The sequence below is a fragment of the Xyrauchen texanus genome, chromosome 17 (assembly GCF_025860055.1).
Source record: "Xyrauchen texanus isolate HMW12.3.18 chromosome 17, RBS_HiC_50CHRs, whole genome shotgun sequence".
NCBI lineage: Eukaryota > Metazoa > Chordata > Actinopteri > Cypriniformes > Catostomidae > Xyrauchen > Xyrauchen texanus.
The window spans coordinates 23202728-23217837 of NC_068292.1; the positions used below are offsets into that span (position 1 = coordinate 23202728).

At 38.1% G+C, this 15110-nt stretch overlaps 1 protein-coding gene across 5 annotated transcripts in view; it reads right to left on the reverse strand.

Annotated features, from left to right (window-relative positions):
• LOC127657761 (SHC-transforming protein 1-like) overlaps positions 1-15110 on the reverse strand; it is a 47028-nt gene that overhangs the window by 28058 nt on the left and 3860 nt on the right. For 2 of the 5 annotated variants that reach the window (XM_052146646.1, XM_052146642.1), the window contains exons 2-3: positions 6324-6365; positions 5143-5160 (exon numbers count right to left, since the gene is read on the reverse strand). The exons of 1 other annotated variant lie outside the window; for it this stretch is intronic. In XM_052146646.1, coding sequence (XP_052002606.1) covers positions 5143-5160; positions 6324-6335 — 30 coding nt within the window. In that variant the 5' untranslated portion in view covers positions 6336-6365. Of the gene's footprint in view, positions 1-5142; positions 5261-6323; positions 6366-15110 lie in introns of those variants that run through there. 2 more of the 5 variants (XM_052146645.1, XM_052146643.1) reach the window with 2 other exon arrangements.

The following is a 15110-nucleotide window of genomic DNA, read 5'->3' on the forward strand; positions in this document are numbered from 1 at the left end:
TCCAGCCTGTCTGGTTTAGTGCTCTCTCTCTTTCTCTCTCTCTCTCTCTCTCTCTCTCTCAATGATGCTTCCATCTCCCTTGCACTCTTACTGCTTCCCTCCCTCCCTTTCTTTTTAGCGCTCTTCTTGCAGCATCAGTCATTTATGCATTTATGAGAGTGTGCATGCATGCACAAGCAGCCAAGGCATATCTATCTATCTCTCTCTCTCTCTCTCTCGCTCTCTCTCTCTCTCTCTCTCTCTCTCTCACACACGCATTTATGATGTGGGGTAGAGAAAGAGAGGAATGGATGATTGCATCTATGGATGGATGGAAGGATGGAGGGAAAAAGCAGATGAGGAGTCTGCCCTCAATGCTCCCATCCATGGTAACTTAAGAGCAAGCAAGTTGGGGGAAGGGGGGTTACAGTACATTACTCTTTCCCTCTTCGTTCTTCTGACATCCCCTGATCTTCACATCATCTTCACCTCTGACCTGCATTGACACCTTAAAGGGATGGTTCACCCCAAAAAAGAAAATTCTGTCATAATTTGACTTTCTACTGTGGAACACAAAAGTAGATGTTATGCAGATTGGAAGTCTCAGTCACCATTCACATTGATTTTAAGGGAAAGCGCAGTGCCAACTGTTAACATCTTATTTCTCCTCTACACTGTTCACCTCGGCACAAGGTGCTTATACACTATTGAATACTGCATGCCGTGCCGTTTGTAGTGAAGTGAGAAGAACGGTGATGGTGGTTACGTGAAACCTACCTGTGGACTAAATAAAGAGAATTAACTAAATAAACGTAGTGTTTATTTTGAATAACACCAACATTCTTCCAAATTTTTCCTTTGTGTTCCACGGATCAATGCAAGTCATACCAGATTTAAAATTACATGAAGTTGAGTATATTATGCCAGAATTTCATTGTTTGGGTGAACTAACCCTTAAAGACTCATCCACACTAAACCACATCAATACACTACCATAGGCTAACGCACTTGCAAAACAAAAAACAAAATGCAGGTCACTCAGTGTATCTTCAAGGTTATCTGCGCAGTAATGTCTCTAACAAGGCATATATGCTTACACATCCAGCCAAAGCATGCAATAATTGCCAAACCAATGTGGCAGAAATATATCTAGAGGCAAGGCTTGTGAAACATTCATTCGAATGACCTGAATTTGGGGTTACTGTGAACAAGACTTCGCTGAACTACAAATCACAGAGTGCACTGGGAGAAAACACTCCAAGGACACAGGGGATGGTGCATGCAGCAAAGGTGCATTGATTCAGTTTTCCTATAGCTTTTTCCCTGTTACTATGTGCTGAAATGCCTTTTTGAAACATCTGGTGGGAGGGAATATTTGAGCCTAAACAACACGGTTGCATCATGCTCCTTGGCTCTAGGGCACAGGCACGTCTGGCCAGCACAAATACACGCACACTCACGGAGCAGAAAAGGGAAGGGGGAGGGATAAAGAAAGAGGGAGAGTATGCAAAACAGAATATAAAAAGCATATACACGCACACATATGAAATAGACACAGCTAGACAATGACCATAAGAAATCTATTAATGCAGACAATAATGACAAAGAGACAATAACAGCAGGATGTATAAACACACACATGATTATTGCAAAAAGATCATTGATTAAATTACAGATAATACATTGAAAACAAACAAACAAGGGGTATTCATTTTAAAATGAAGCCTTAAATGGATAGTTCACCCGAAAATGAAAATTCTGTAATAATTTACTCTGCCAGCCACAACAATTCACATTCAGTGTATATAAAAGAATGTTGCTATGCAAGTGAATGGTGAACAAGGCTATATTTCAGCCTAACATCACCTTTTTTTGTTCATGGAAGAAAGTCATATAGGATTGTAACAACATGAGGGTGAGTAAATGATGACAGTATTTTTATTTTGGGGTGAATTATTCATTTAAACAAGAACTAAATATAAACTATGTTCAATTTCAAGATTTTTTGATTCATAAAGCAAGCTTTCAAGAATAATAATAATAAAAAATAAAAGATCCCTCACCGTGAACCCAAGAACCCACACCAAGTGAAAAAGATAACAGACTATGACATACACAAAGACATGCTTTATTAGGGTTGGGAACAGAGAACCGGCTCTTGTTTAAAACCAGTAAAACAAAATTTTTAAATTAAATACTGGAACCAAATTATTAGTTTACAGTAATGGTAAATGAATATAGAAAGACTGGACTTTCCAAATTATACCAAGGCAATGAACAGACAAAATGTTTTTCAATTGTTGATTGTTGGTCTCACTGGTTGAGAGTTACAGCAATCTTCAAGAATTAAAGCTCCAGAATTTGTTTTTGTTATACTGGTTGAAAGTCTCTTCACATCCTGATAGCAATCAATAATATAAGTGGTCTAATTTATATATATATATATATATCTCTTCTTTTGAAGGGACAGGACTAAAAAATGATCGACCAATCATTGCATTTGGTCCGAATGTAATGATAGGATGTCCTTCCTGTCTGTCAATCTATATTTGCATACCACCGCACAACTTGTTCGCGCAGACAATCACACGTCATCAGTGCGGCTTTCTTGACGATTTGCAGAGCGAGAATTACATTTTTATTGTAATGTCTAACCTGTGAATGAGATATGAGGTAATATGAAACCATTGCGATCGATTCCACCAACAAGTCTCTCCTCCTGGCACTTAGAATCTGGTCTGTGTGTGTGTGTGTGTGTGTGTGTGTGTGTGTGTGTGTGTGTGTGTGTGTGTGTGTGTGTTTGTGTATGATAGAGGAGGCGTGGCTTTGGAGACACCTCTGAAGCGAGGGTGGGCTCTATGCTTTCAAAGCTAGCTTGCTAACTGCTAGCCTCCCTGGATTACACACCCTAGCTTTAATGGAACATATACACTAGTGTTTTAAAAAGTACCAGTACTTCGGTATCAAGTTGGTACTAAAATCAAAAAGATGTCACAATACCAGTGTTTGCCCAGTACCAGTAGTACAGAGTACCAACTTAATTTGGTCCCAGCACGCTGTCTGACTGACACACGACTGCTTTCGAATGCTCAGCTCAAACACTTATTTGAGCATGTGCTCCGTTACTCCTTTTACACTAAAATGCCCAATTAATCAAACTAAAATCATGATTTTTAGATCATTAAAACCACCTGCCTAATATTGTGTCGGTCCCCCTCGTGATGCCAAATCAGTGCCAACCCGCATCTCAGAATAGCATTCGGAGATGATATTCTTCTCACCACAATTGTACAGAGTGGTTATTGGAGTTACCGTAGATTTTGTCTGCCGCTCACTGGATGTTTTTTGTTTTTGGCACTATTCAGTGTAAATTCTATAGACTGTTGTGCGTGAAAATCCCAGAAGATCAGCAGTTACAGAAATACTTAAACCAGCCCCATCTGGCACCAACAATTATGCCATGGTCCAAATCACTGAGATAATTTATTCCCCCATTTTGTTGGTTGAAGTGAACATTAACTGAAGCTACTGACCCATATTTGCATGATTTTATGCACTGCACACTGCTGCCACTAATTGGCTGATTAGATAATTGTATGGCATGATTGTTGGTGCCAGATGGGCTGGTTTGAGTATTTCTGTAACTGCTGATCTCCTGAGATTTTCACCAACAACAGTCTTTAGAATTTACTCAGAATGGTGGTGTGGCGGCAGGGGCGTGGTTGAGCATTCGTCTGAAGAGAAAGTGGTAAAGGTGCACACAACTGAGTGCTATAATGTCTAACACCTGTTTCTGATTACAGTAAGCACTTGAGCCCCTTACCACTTTCTCTCTCTCTCTCCGGACGAACGTTCAACCACGCCCCAACCGCCACAGGTGCCAAAAACAAAAAACATCCAGTGAGTGGCAGTTCTACAGATGGAAACGCCTTGTTGATGAGAGAGGTCAACAGAGAATGGCCAGACTGGTTCGAACTGATAAAGTCTACATTAACTCAGATAACTGCTCTATACAATTGTGGTGAGAAGAATAATATCTCAGAATGCTATTCTGAGATGCAGGTTGATACCGTTTTGGTGGCATGAGTGGGACCTACACAATATGAGGCTGGTGATTTTAAAGTTGTGGCTGATCGGTGTAGGTCCTAGTGTGATTATTAAATCGCAAAAGGCTGCAATCTTAGTCTACATGAGCTGCATGCTTTAAATGACTGTGTGAAGTCGACCGTTGGAAATTCAGACATTGAGAATCATTGAAATCGAGAAAGAACTGTATGATGAGAGTTGATAAAGCATAGCATTAATACATTATGAAGTGTGCAGCACATGTAGACTATATATTTATATTATTAAATTACAGCATTTGCACTTTTATGATCACACTGGGCCATGTAGCAAACAGTTTATCTGTAGAATTGAAGCTTCATTCAAAGTAAATGTCAAAATAAAAGCTCACGTCAACAAAAGCATGATTCAATATAAAAGCTTGATGCCTGAAATTGAAGAAATTGCAACAGAAATATATTATAACTGTATTGTAAAATGTAAAATGTCACTGAAATAATAATAATAATAATTATTATTATTAAGCAATATACCACAAGCAAGTGTGCTGTTGTACGGAAAAAAGATTGTTAAAAATGCAAATGGTATGTTGAAAAGTAATTGTTATATTTTTTACTTGTTAAAAGTTTTAAAAAAAAATCATTTTTAAGATGAAATTAATTTAAACTTTAAAACATGGAATTCTGGAATAATAATAATAAATGAAACAAGTATTTGGGAAAAAAATATTGGGGCCCTACTTAAAACACTTAAGCAATGCATACTTAAATAAGAAACACTTGAAGGAAATATGCATTTCTTTTAATTTATGATTTACATTTAAATATAACTTTAAATAGGCTCAATCGAGTTCAATCGAACTCTGAATTACAATTGCTAAATTCCCATCCCTACTTTTTAATTATAACAGTATGACAACAAATTATATCAGCTGAATTAAAAGGTAGAGCCACACCACAGTAAGAAAAGAGGAGAAATGGTGATGAAAAAGACCAAACACAGATCCAGACACCCATCCCGTCACCTAGTGCTGTTGGGAGTGTAACCCTAGGCATAGAGGCTGATGATTCTTATTAGGTCAATATGAAGGTGTTTTACCTTGAGTCCTGCCCACTCCTAAGCACCTCAGATAAGATGGACAGGAAGTGAGTTAACAATGAAGAGAGATGCAGAGCCAGGCTTCAATGTAAATCTAATGACCTACATTTTCAACTCCCTACAGAAACATAATTTTGTGTAAAAAGAGCTGCTCGCATGCATGTGTGGAATGCAGTAAAAGGTATTCATAGACTGCACTGCTGCAACACTTGGACTAGTTCATCTCTTCTGACCTGGCTCATATTTAACAAAACTTTGAGACTAGTTTTAGTGTTCCGTAAATTTGAAAAGGATAGTTTACTCAAAAATGAAAATTCTGTCATCATTTACTCACCCTCATGTTGTTCCAAATCTGTACAACTTATTATCTTCAATGGAGCATCAAAGGAGAAATTAAGCAGGATGTCTGAGCTGCTTTCTTCCATTCAATGAAATTTAATTTAATAAAAAAAATGTAATTAATAAAAAAGTACCATAAAAGCATCACAAAATCAGTCCATACTTGTGCACTGTATTCCAAGAATTCTGAAGCCACACAATAGTTTGTGTGAGGAACAGACTGAAATTTCATTCGTTCTTCACTGAAAATCTTGCTCGACTCAAATTTAATTGTAACGAAAAATCAGCTTGGACATTCTGCTATAAATATCTCATGTGTTACACAGAAGAAAGATAGTTATGCAGGTTTTGAAATGTAATGGTGGGTAAATTATTTTTTAATTAATGTAAATTTTTGGGTGAACTATTCCTTTAAAAACTGACTCAAATAAAAATTTGCTAAAAGCAAAAGGGAACATAATTAAAGACTATTAAAACACTTAATAAAATAATGAACAACATAACACACCCTTTAATCTGCATTATTCAATCTGAGACTTGTAAAAGCATGTCGCCTCATACTTTAATAATATAGCTACACTTGCTTTAATAATACGCCCAACAAATTACTGTAAGATATGGCCTAAACTTTAGATGACAAAGGTGAAATTCCTGTGTGTTGGGTCTCCACTGAGTAACGGTATTAGGAAGAATTATAAGTTAACCAACTGGCTTCTGCTACCACTTGCAAATCAAAAGTGGAAGAAGTGTACAGTAAACCAGTCAGGTCAGGAAGTTTGTAATATATGACCAGCCTCCGTGCCTTTGGCTATATGTGTGTGTCTGTGTCTTGGAAAGCTTACCACATACTCCATTGGAAAACACGCTTTTGTGTATCAGTATTCCTAGAAAGTGCATGTAAACGTACATTAGCATGTTCAGACAATCACATGACATATCAGCAAAGCCACCAATCACAGCAAGCCTTTTATTAGCCCTGGGCTAAAATGATTAAGTAAGGGAAAAAAGGATGTATTTACTGCCAAAAAACTAAAATACACATATGTAAAAAAAAAAACAGACCTTGATTGGACAAAGTCTGAATTGTTTAGCAACAAGCATCTCTCAGGTATACATTTTATGTATGTAAGTATATACAAGGATTGAAATGGGGATTATGAAAAAAGTACTTTCTAAACGAACCCCTCTCCATATAGCACCCGGGGGAAAAACATCATGTGACAGCAAACTGCTCTGATTAGAGACAACACAAAAGTAAGGCAGTTGAAACTGATTGTCTGATTATGAGAACATGCATGCATAGGGGGTTCATTCAAGATTAGAGGGTGCATTTAAAACGTATAAAACAAAATAGCGATGGGTCTTAATGGTCGACTAGTCATCCAACAACCAATTAGTAGATTAGTGAGGTCAACTATTTTGTTTACATTTTTTAAAGTCGCAGCCCACTCAATGTTCAAGCCAAATCTACACCCCAGATTCTGTAGCGGCGCAGCATTTAACTTTTGAAAAACACACCTAGTCTCTAGAAATCAGACTAATTATACAGTACTTCCTTAAGGCCGATTAGTCAACTAGTCCTTCCAGCGATCCACCGATTAGTCGATTTTGAAAATATGCAGTTTTTCACATCGCTAAAATAAACTTGAGTACAGCATATTAAAGAATGTCTGTGTGTTTGCTGTGGAAGTGGTCAAGCTCAGACAAACCAAGGAATGAGAGTAATGACCAGGCAGGATGGGAAATGGGCATGCATGCTCTAGATTGCCAGTCTTTGCCAGACTGAATCAGTGAAAGGGTCCACATGTTCCAGCCTACTGGGAGTTTGATCAGAGTAGGTAACATTCTTGAAGCAGCCACCAAGAATAGAACTGTTCCTGCGGTCAGTAACCAATGGCAACTCCTCTGGAACACATTTGTGTTACTTTGGTAACAATGTGCTCTCTGCTTATCAATTATACTTCACTATGGAGGCCATGGATCTCAAAAGCATTTTGAAATCCCATTCACACTGTAACCTCCATGTGCAGATGGGGGCAGAGGATAAAAGGCAGACAGACTCATATAACTACAATAACTGCAAATTATTTAATATAATATTCCATTTCCAGCTAACAGAAACAGTATGCACCTGCAAATATGTAATTTTAAATTAGTGTACATAAAATTGCCTCCTAGCAGTCAAGTTTTTTAGAGTGCTTATTATTGCAGCATGGAAATCTACAAACAAATCTTGATAAAAACCTGCGTACCCTGACACCAGGAAATTGTGTAATGGCAGCCAATCAGATTGGAGCTTGCATTTTGAGAAAACAATTGCCGTTTTTGGTGTGCAACATATCAGACGTTCCGTGAACAGTCCATGGATTACATTTTAGGCTAGTTTTTCACCCCTAGACATTGTGTTTAAATGATATTTTAATGGCCTGACCTCTCGAGCCGTAACAGTTTGCACTGCTCTGTCTGTGAGTAAAAAGAAACTTGCTGTAGACTGTGTTTTTCTGCATGGACCATAATAACAGGTTTGAGTTGAGGAGTGAGCTGAATTGCACTGCAGGGCAATGCGTCAGACTGAAACCCAAAATCTTAGTCATAAATGATAAGGTGAAGGCCTAGAGACATAACAAGTCATGCCTTTTTTCAAGTTAAAAGTTCTGAAAGTCTGGATCACTGCTCTTTATGTACTGACAGTTCCCACTGACAGACAGCTAACCCTGGTGTGATCTATGTAAGGATCTCGGGAACACAGCAATTCTCACATTGGTTTTATGACAGAAGTTAAAAATGCCAGGTTAGAGACGCAGGAAAAATAACATAAAATAGCTCTTACACTTTTACATGGGATTTCGTATTGGTCTCATGATATCTTTAATTCTCTTAGGCGAGTTCACAACATGAAAAGAAAACCCCAATGTTCTAGGCAGGTTTTGTGTGTACTACAATAAATCAAGAAAGCAAACTTGACATGTTCAATTGAAATGGTGTTACAACAACATATTAGTAAAATGAAAAAGAAAACAACAACCCTTGTACTGTAGTTCTTACCATAACATACACACACACACACACACACACGCACGCACGCACACACCCCTGTGAAACAGTATGAATAGGGATCAAGCACAAGGATAAAATTGTGGAAATCTGTCAGTGCATTTTTGAGCTGACATAAGATTAGCATTTACTCAGGTTTCTAGACAAATATGTGAGCTATATATTTTAAGTCTCTTCTAGTGGTCGACGGATATATCGTCAAGGCTGATAAATTGAGTAAATATAGTGCTAAATAAGAGATTATTCATTATTTAGCAATTTTATGTTTATGTTATTTACTATATTAAATTGTGTGATTCAGCATTGTATCAGCCTATCGGTCACCCTGCTCTCAGGAAATCGGCATCAGCCATTAAAAACCCCATATCGGTTGATCACTACTCTTTTCCACGGTCCCTCTTTCTCTCTTTTCCCAGTACTACAGCAGCTTGCAGCTAAAATACATACACAGTATCGCCCGCTTCCTCAAACAGCAATTCCTATATTCCTCTTTTGCAGCAGAAAATGAACCATAATGTCTAAAGAATATAAGAACTCATTTATTGTTACTTTTTCCATTTTACAATCTCAAAGAGTACATATTAACTGCTAGTTTGCACAAAGCTACCTCTTTTTATCTACCCCTTTTCATTCTTTTAAGGGACCATTATGATAAATCAAAGGAACAACATAAACAAAGCTGAATTTCCTCATGCTTCACTGTCAAAGAAAACTGCTAGACAACAACTGATTAGTCAACTAGTGATATAGAATAAAAAAAAATTTGTTTTTTTAATTGGGTGTTTTAAGTGGTGGTGCTTTAAAAAAACATGCCAATTTGCTGTAGCTGTTAGAAAGTTTGTGCAGTAAATATCCTCATCTTTTCCAGCTGTGTTGCGTTGCATTTTTAACACCGCAAGATGTTAAACTATTATACTAGTCCATAATCCAACTTTTAGAAACATGTCACAAGACCCCCACGGAGCATTCTATTATATTCCACTGTCTGCTCGATCTAACCATTTTAGAATGCAAAAACGTGTTATATGCACTGATATATAATACTATATATCAATATCAGAGGCTATACATAAATGCTACGGATGGGGATCATCCAGAATTGAATGATTCTGATTCCAATTCCTTTTAACAATTTCAGTTGCTTAATTATTTAAGTAATTTTAATAAGAATTATTTGAAAATAAGAAATGCAATTCTAATGTACTGCCCTCAGCAGTCTCAATTCAGATTTTGACAGAGCAGATATAACAAACCAGAAATGAAGTACAATTCCTGTAAAAGGCATGTTTATGCTGCTCTAATTCTATTCTGATTCTAACTATACTGTAAAGATACAAACTGATTACATCAAAACTCAAAACATGTGTATCTTTAACTACTAACTGTCATAAAACAACCAGCCAGTAACTGCACTAACTGACAGAAGTCTCAAGCCTTAAAGAGATAGTTCACCCAAAAATGAAAATAATTTTATAATTTACTCATGCCATCCCAGATGTGTATGACGTTCTTCTGCAGAACACAAACAAAGATTGTTAGAGGAGTATTTCAGCTCTGTAGGTCCATACAATTTGGGACCAAAATATTTAAGCTCCAAAAGCAGCACCTAACTAACTCCAGTGGTTTAATCCATATCTTCAGAAGCGATATGATAGGTGTGGGTGAGAAACAGATCAATGTTCAAGTGTTTGCTATCAATATACACTTTCACATTCTTTTTCTTTTGTTTTTGGCGATTCACATTTTTAGTTCATATCACCGGTCTACTGTGCAGTGAGGAGAATTTTCAGTAAAAAAGGACTTAAATATGAATATGTTTATCACCCAGAACTATCACATCACTTATGTAGATATGGATTTAACCACTGGAGTCTTATGGGTTATTTTTATGCTGCATTTATGTGCTTTTTAGAGCTTCAAAACTTTTCACATGTCAATTTTCACGTACCAATTCACATGCATTGTGAGGAAGTAAACAGCTGAAATATTCTTCTAAAAATATTCCTTTGTGTTCTGCTGAAGAAAGAAAGTCATATACATCTGGTACGGCATGAGGGTGAGTAAATGATGAGAGAAGTTACATTTTTGTGTGAACTATTCCTTAAAAAACAACATTACAAAACACAGTAACAGTTCTTATTTCATTTCAAGTGGGACATGAATTTAAAAACCGACTGATGTGTTTTTGATTTACTGAAAAGAGTCATCCGTTCAGAAATCAGATTAAACTGGACACTTCAGTAGATTCAGAAGTGGGGCAGCATTGATGCTGAATTACAGAGCAGCAAACACTGTCAAGAGTATTTTAGGGTGTTCCGTTCACATAGGCAGAAAATTGCAAGTTCAGGAACTGTTAAAAGGAACTAAAACAGTTCTGACCGGTTCCAAAACCTAGCAAACACCCTGTAAAGAAATGTGCCCAATCGGGGTCAGGTGATCCTGCAATCAGCTACATGCTTGAGATGATTGGTCACTGAAAGTTTGAAGTTTTGTACATCCCAAGCAACAACATACAGATTGTTCACAAAGTAGGTTAAAGAACCCAACAAAATTTTAACTAGATCACTCGCAGTCTCAACTAAAGAAAATATCTGTGAGCTCACATTACCAAATGCCTAAGTGACTGGAACACAAGTGCAGGATTTGAGCAGCAGCTTGTGACTCTCTCGCAGTGGGTAGGCAATGTGTGGGTTTGCTCAGAGAAAGATATTTTGGACAAAAGGGCTAAGTGTCCTAGGAGGTAAAATGTTCACAGGAACCACAAACAGCTCACCAGGGCCCAACAGGATGTGTGTGTTCTTACAGATGTTCCAACTGCTGGGGGAGGTCAGAGGTCATGTAACACTCCTGATACACTCAAATTTAGGGAGAGACCTATAAAGATGGGAATGTTGTGGCCCACCATGCAAGAGGATATTCCAGAAGATCTTCACTTCCTATAGTGACGTTTCACAGATTAATGTGAGAAATTCTGCAAAAGGCTGAAAACATCTAACTTCAACTCCCCCATGACAAAAACTTGTCAAAAGAGAGACAAGGTGTTAACATAAGAGACAAGAGGACCAGTAAAGAGACGCAAACTAAGGTGCCAGACAGGGAGAGAAACAGACAGCCAGTGGGAGGTCCTTTGATCTATTTTACTGCCTGTTCATGGATCACTAAGAGCCAGATAGCCAAGTTATCAACAAAGAATATGGTCGTATCTACATGTGCTTCTGTGTCAGTGTATGTCTGTTATAGAAGGTAACAGAAGAAGGCAATACAGAAGATCCGAATTGAACAGGAAATGACCCCTCCTGAGCAATCAAGTGGTGAGAAAGAGAGGAAGAGAGATGAAGGCAAGAACAAAAGACAATAAGTGGTGGTCTGGTGCAGGTCTGTGCGTAAGAGGCAGAACATTTGAGCTACACACCGCATGTGGAGCAGAACTTTTTTGTATAACTTTATTACTGCTTTCAACTAACTATGTGGCATCAGAACCTGACCATGTACTTCTGTGTGCAGCTGAGCTACTTGCTTTTTTGCAAACCAAACCAACATCCTGTTGACTCAGAGTTGACCACCCACACATCGCTGTTGCTCCATATTTCAAGCAGTGGTCAAATTCTCGTTAGTTCACAGCAACCTTATGCATGAAAGTATCTTCCTTAAAGGAATAGTTCACCCAAAAATTTAATTCTCTCATCATTTACCCTCATACCATCCCAGATTTATGTTGCATTGCATGTATGCATTTCGATTCGGTGCTGGGCTCTTCCCTCTCCGCTACTGGGGGAATCCTGGTTAATTTCTTTTCCTCCGCTTAGTAATATTCTTAAATTCAGCGGGTTGTCTCGTCTGATCTGAGACTGGTCTGACTGGACATTCAGCCACCTACTAATTGGGGATGGTCAAAGGTTGGAGATTGATGGTAAAAAAAAAGACACTTATTGATCTGTTTCTTACCCACACCTATCATATCACTTCTGAAAATATGGATTAAAACACTGGAGTCGCATGGATTACTTTTATGCTGCCTTTATGTGCTTTTTGGACCATCTGAGTTCTGGTCACCATTCACTTGCAGAAGGTCAGAAGGTCACAGGTTCTAACCCCACGGCCACCACCATTGTGTGCTTGAGCAAGGCACTTAACTCCAGGTTGCTCCAGGGGGATTGTCCCTGTAATAATTGCACTGTAAGTCGCTTTGGATAAAAGAGTCTGCCAAATGCATAAATGTAAAAAACCCCTTGGGGTCCCCTTCAAAAATTATGTTTATGTTTATTTTCGCCCCTGGAACTGGGGTACACAACAGGTGTAGGTTTAGTCGCGCAGCTCACTAGAGACGATAAGAGAGGGTGCAACTATCTTCATGAAGTCTTGCAGTGCGGATGGAATCAATCTGTGATTAGGACCCGGACTGCGGTGTTCGGCGTAGCCTAATCGTTAGCAAGGCAACTAACATTAGCATTAGTAACTTTATACAGTCTGAACCAACGTTTCCACTGGCATGTTGTGAGCGAATTCGTGAGAGAGCGTTTTCAATTCACTCCTAAGGAAGCCGAGCGCCACGCTCGCAAGGTTGAATGTATGATGCCTAGCATTGTGAGCGTCTTTGAGCATATTTCTTCTGTGCCAGCGGAAAGCAGCTTGAGAAAGCTGACACACACATATAGTTTTATAGCACTAATAGTAAATGCCATATTTACTATGCACTGTATGTGCAATTGGTTTGATTCTGTATTTTTAGATTGCCAATGTGGACATGGTTGCTGAACTACTATGTGTACTGTTATTTCGTCCTAATACATTAACGATTTCTTAAATTGCAAATAAATTACAAAATGTTGATGACTAAACAGAAATCAGAAGAAACTGATTAGATAATTTTTTTTTACAAAGATAACATTTTGTGTGATATTGAGAGCTAAATAAATGTTTATACATTTTTTAGCAATTTTATGATTAGGTTATTTACGATATGAAATTGTATTATATATAGGCAATTTATCGGCCTATCGGTCACCCTAATCTCTGGATATTGGCATCAGCCATTTAAAAATCCCATACCAGTCGATCACTAGATCCAATTCAAAAGGCTTTCAGCTGTATCATCCTCATCTTTTCAGTGTCTAACCTAAACATCTATTAAATAAAAAGAAATATGTTAATTTTTAAACATCTACATTTACACAATTACAATTACACATTTACAAAGAGGAGTTTGGAGGTGGACTGAAAAGTCACTATGTGAACCTGACAAAATTTCACAATTTTCCAAATTAGCAGAGTGCATCAATGAAAACGAAGATTGGATGGCCAGAAAATTCCTTCTACTCAATTCCGACAAAACACTAATACTAGGTACTAATTATTGGACCAAAAACCTCTAAAAACAATGTAATTTGACTCTCGATGGATGTTCTTTTACATCGTCTTCAACAGCGAAGAACTTGGGTGTTATATTTGATACCAATCTGTCCTTTGAAAATCAAATTACCAATGTTTGTAGAACAGCATTCTTCCACCTAAGAAATATTGCTAAATTACGGCACATGCTCTCTGTTGCTAATGCCGAAAACTAGAATTCATGCATTCATGACCTCAAGACTAGATTATTGTAATGGATGTCCAGCAAGATCAATAAATAAACTTCAAATTGACGGTTATCATACCATGCACATTTGCTTATCTACGGTATTGAGAAAAAAATGCAACTGGACGGAGAATCTCATATGCGCGTGCGCATCTCCTTTCCTCGTCTGCCTGTCAGACTCGTCAACTTGCGACACACACACATGCAGTGGAGAAAATGTTAGAGAGAGACGATGGGATCTGACGTGTGTGTGTGTGTATGAGTTAAAGCAGTGTTTCTCAACTGGTCTATTTGGGCTGGGTCGCAGCAGGGAAAGAACAACGCCATGGTTCTCCCATTGAAGAAATTTCAGCGGCCGCCCAAGTGATAGACTATTTAAGACTGCCGAGGCAGATTTAATGATAATCTCGCAAACAGCTAAAGCAGACATGGGCAATTTACGGCCCGTGGGCTGGATCAGGCCCTCCACATGGTTTAATGTGGCCTGCGGCTCATTTATCGTAAAAGCTTTTTTTTTTTTCTTTGGATATTTCAGTTAACTTGCATTGGGACGTAACGCATCTCCACAGGCGTTTAACATGCTCAGGGTTGCCAGATAAGAGACGCAACACCCCCAGTTTGAGATTTATACTTACGCAAATTGGAAATATTCCACCTAATGTTATACCTATTTTGTGCATTCTGGCAACCATGCATGCAAGTGCGCTATTTCTATCTGGCTTTCCCCTTTGAACAAATTTAGCAATCTGTAGTGCAATAGTCTGCTCATGGAAAAGTGTTATACGGCCACTCTGTGTCCATTCCTGAGGCTGCTTGTGATGTTTGGTGCTACTAATTTTGCAGGTAAACCTTCTCAGTGATTAAATTAAATATAAAAAGTAGATCTCGGCATCATTGACACACGGAGAGGAAATCATTGACATGTGAAACCATCCAGTAGACCCGCATCATGACACTTTTAGCATGTAAATGGGTAAAGTTTTAGAAAAAAATAAGTAAA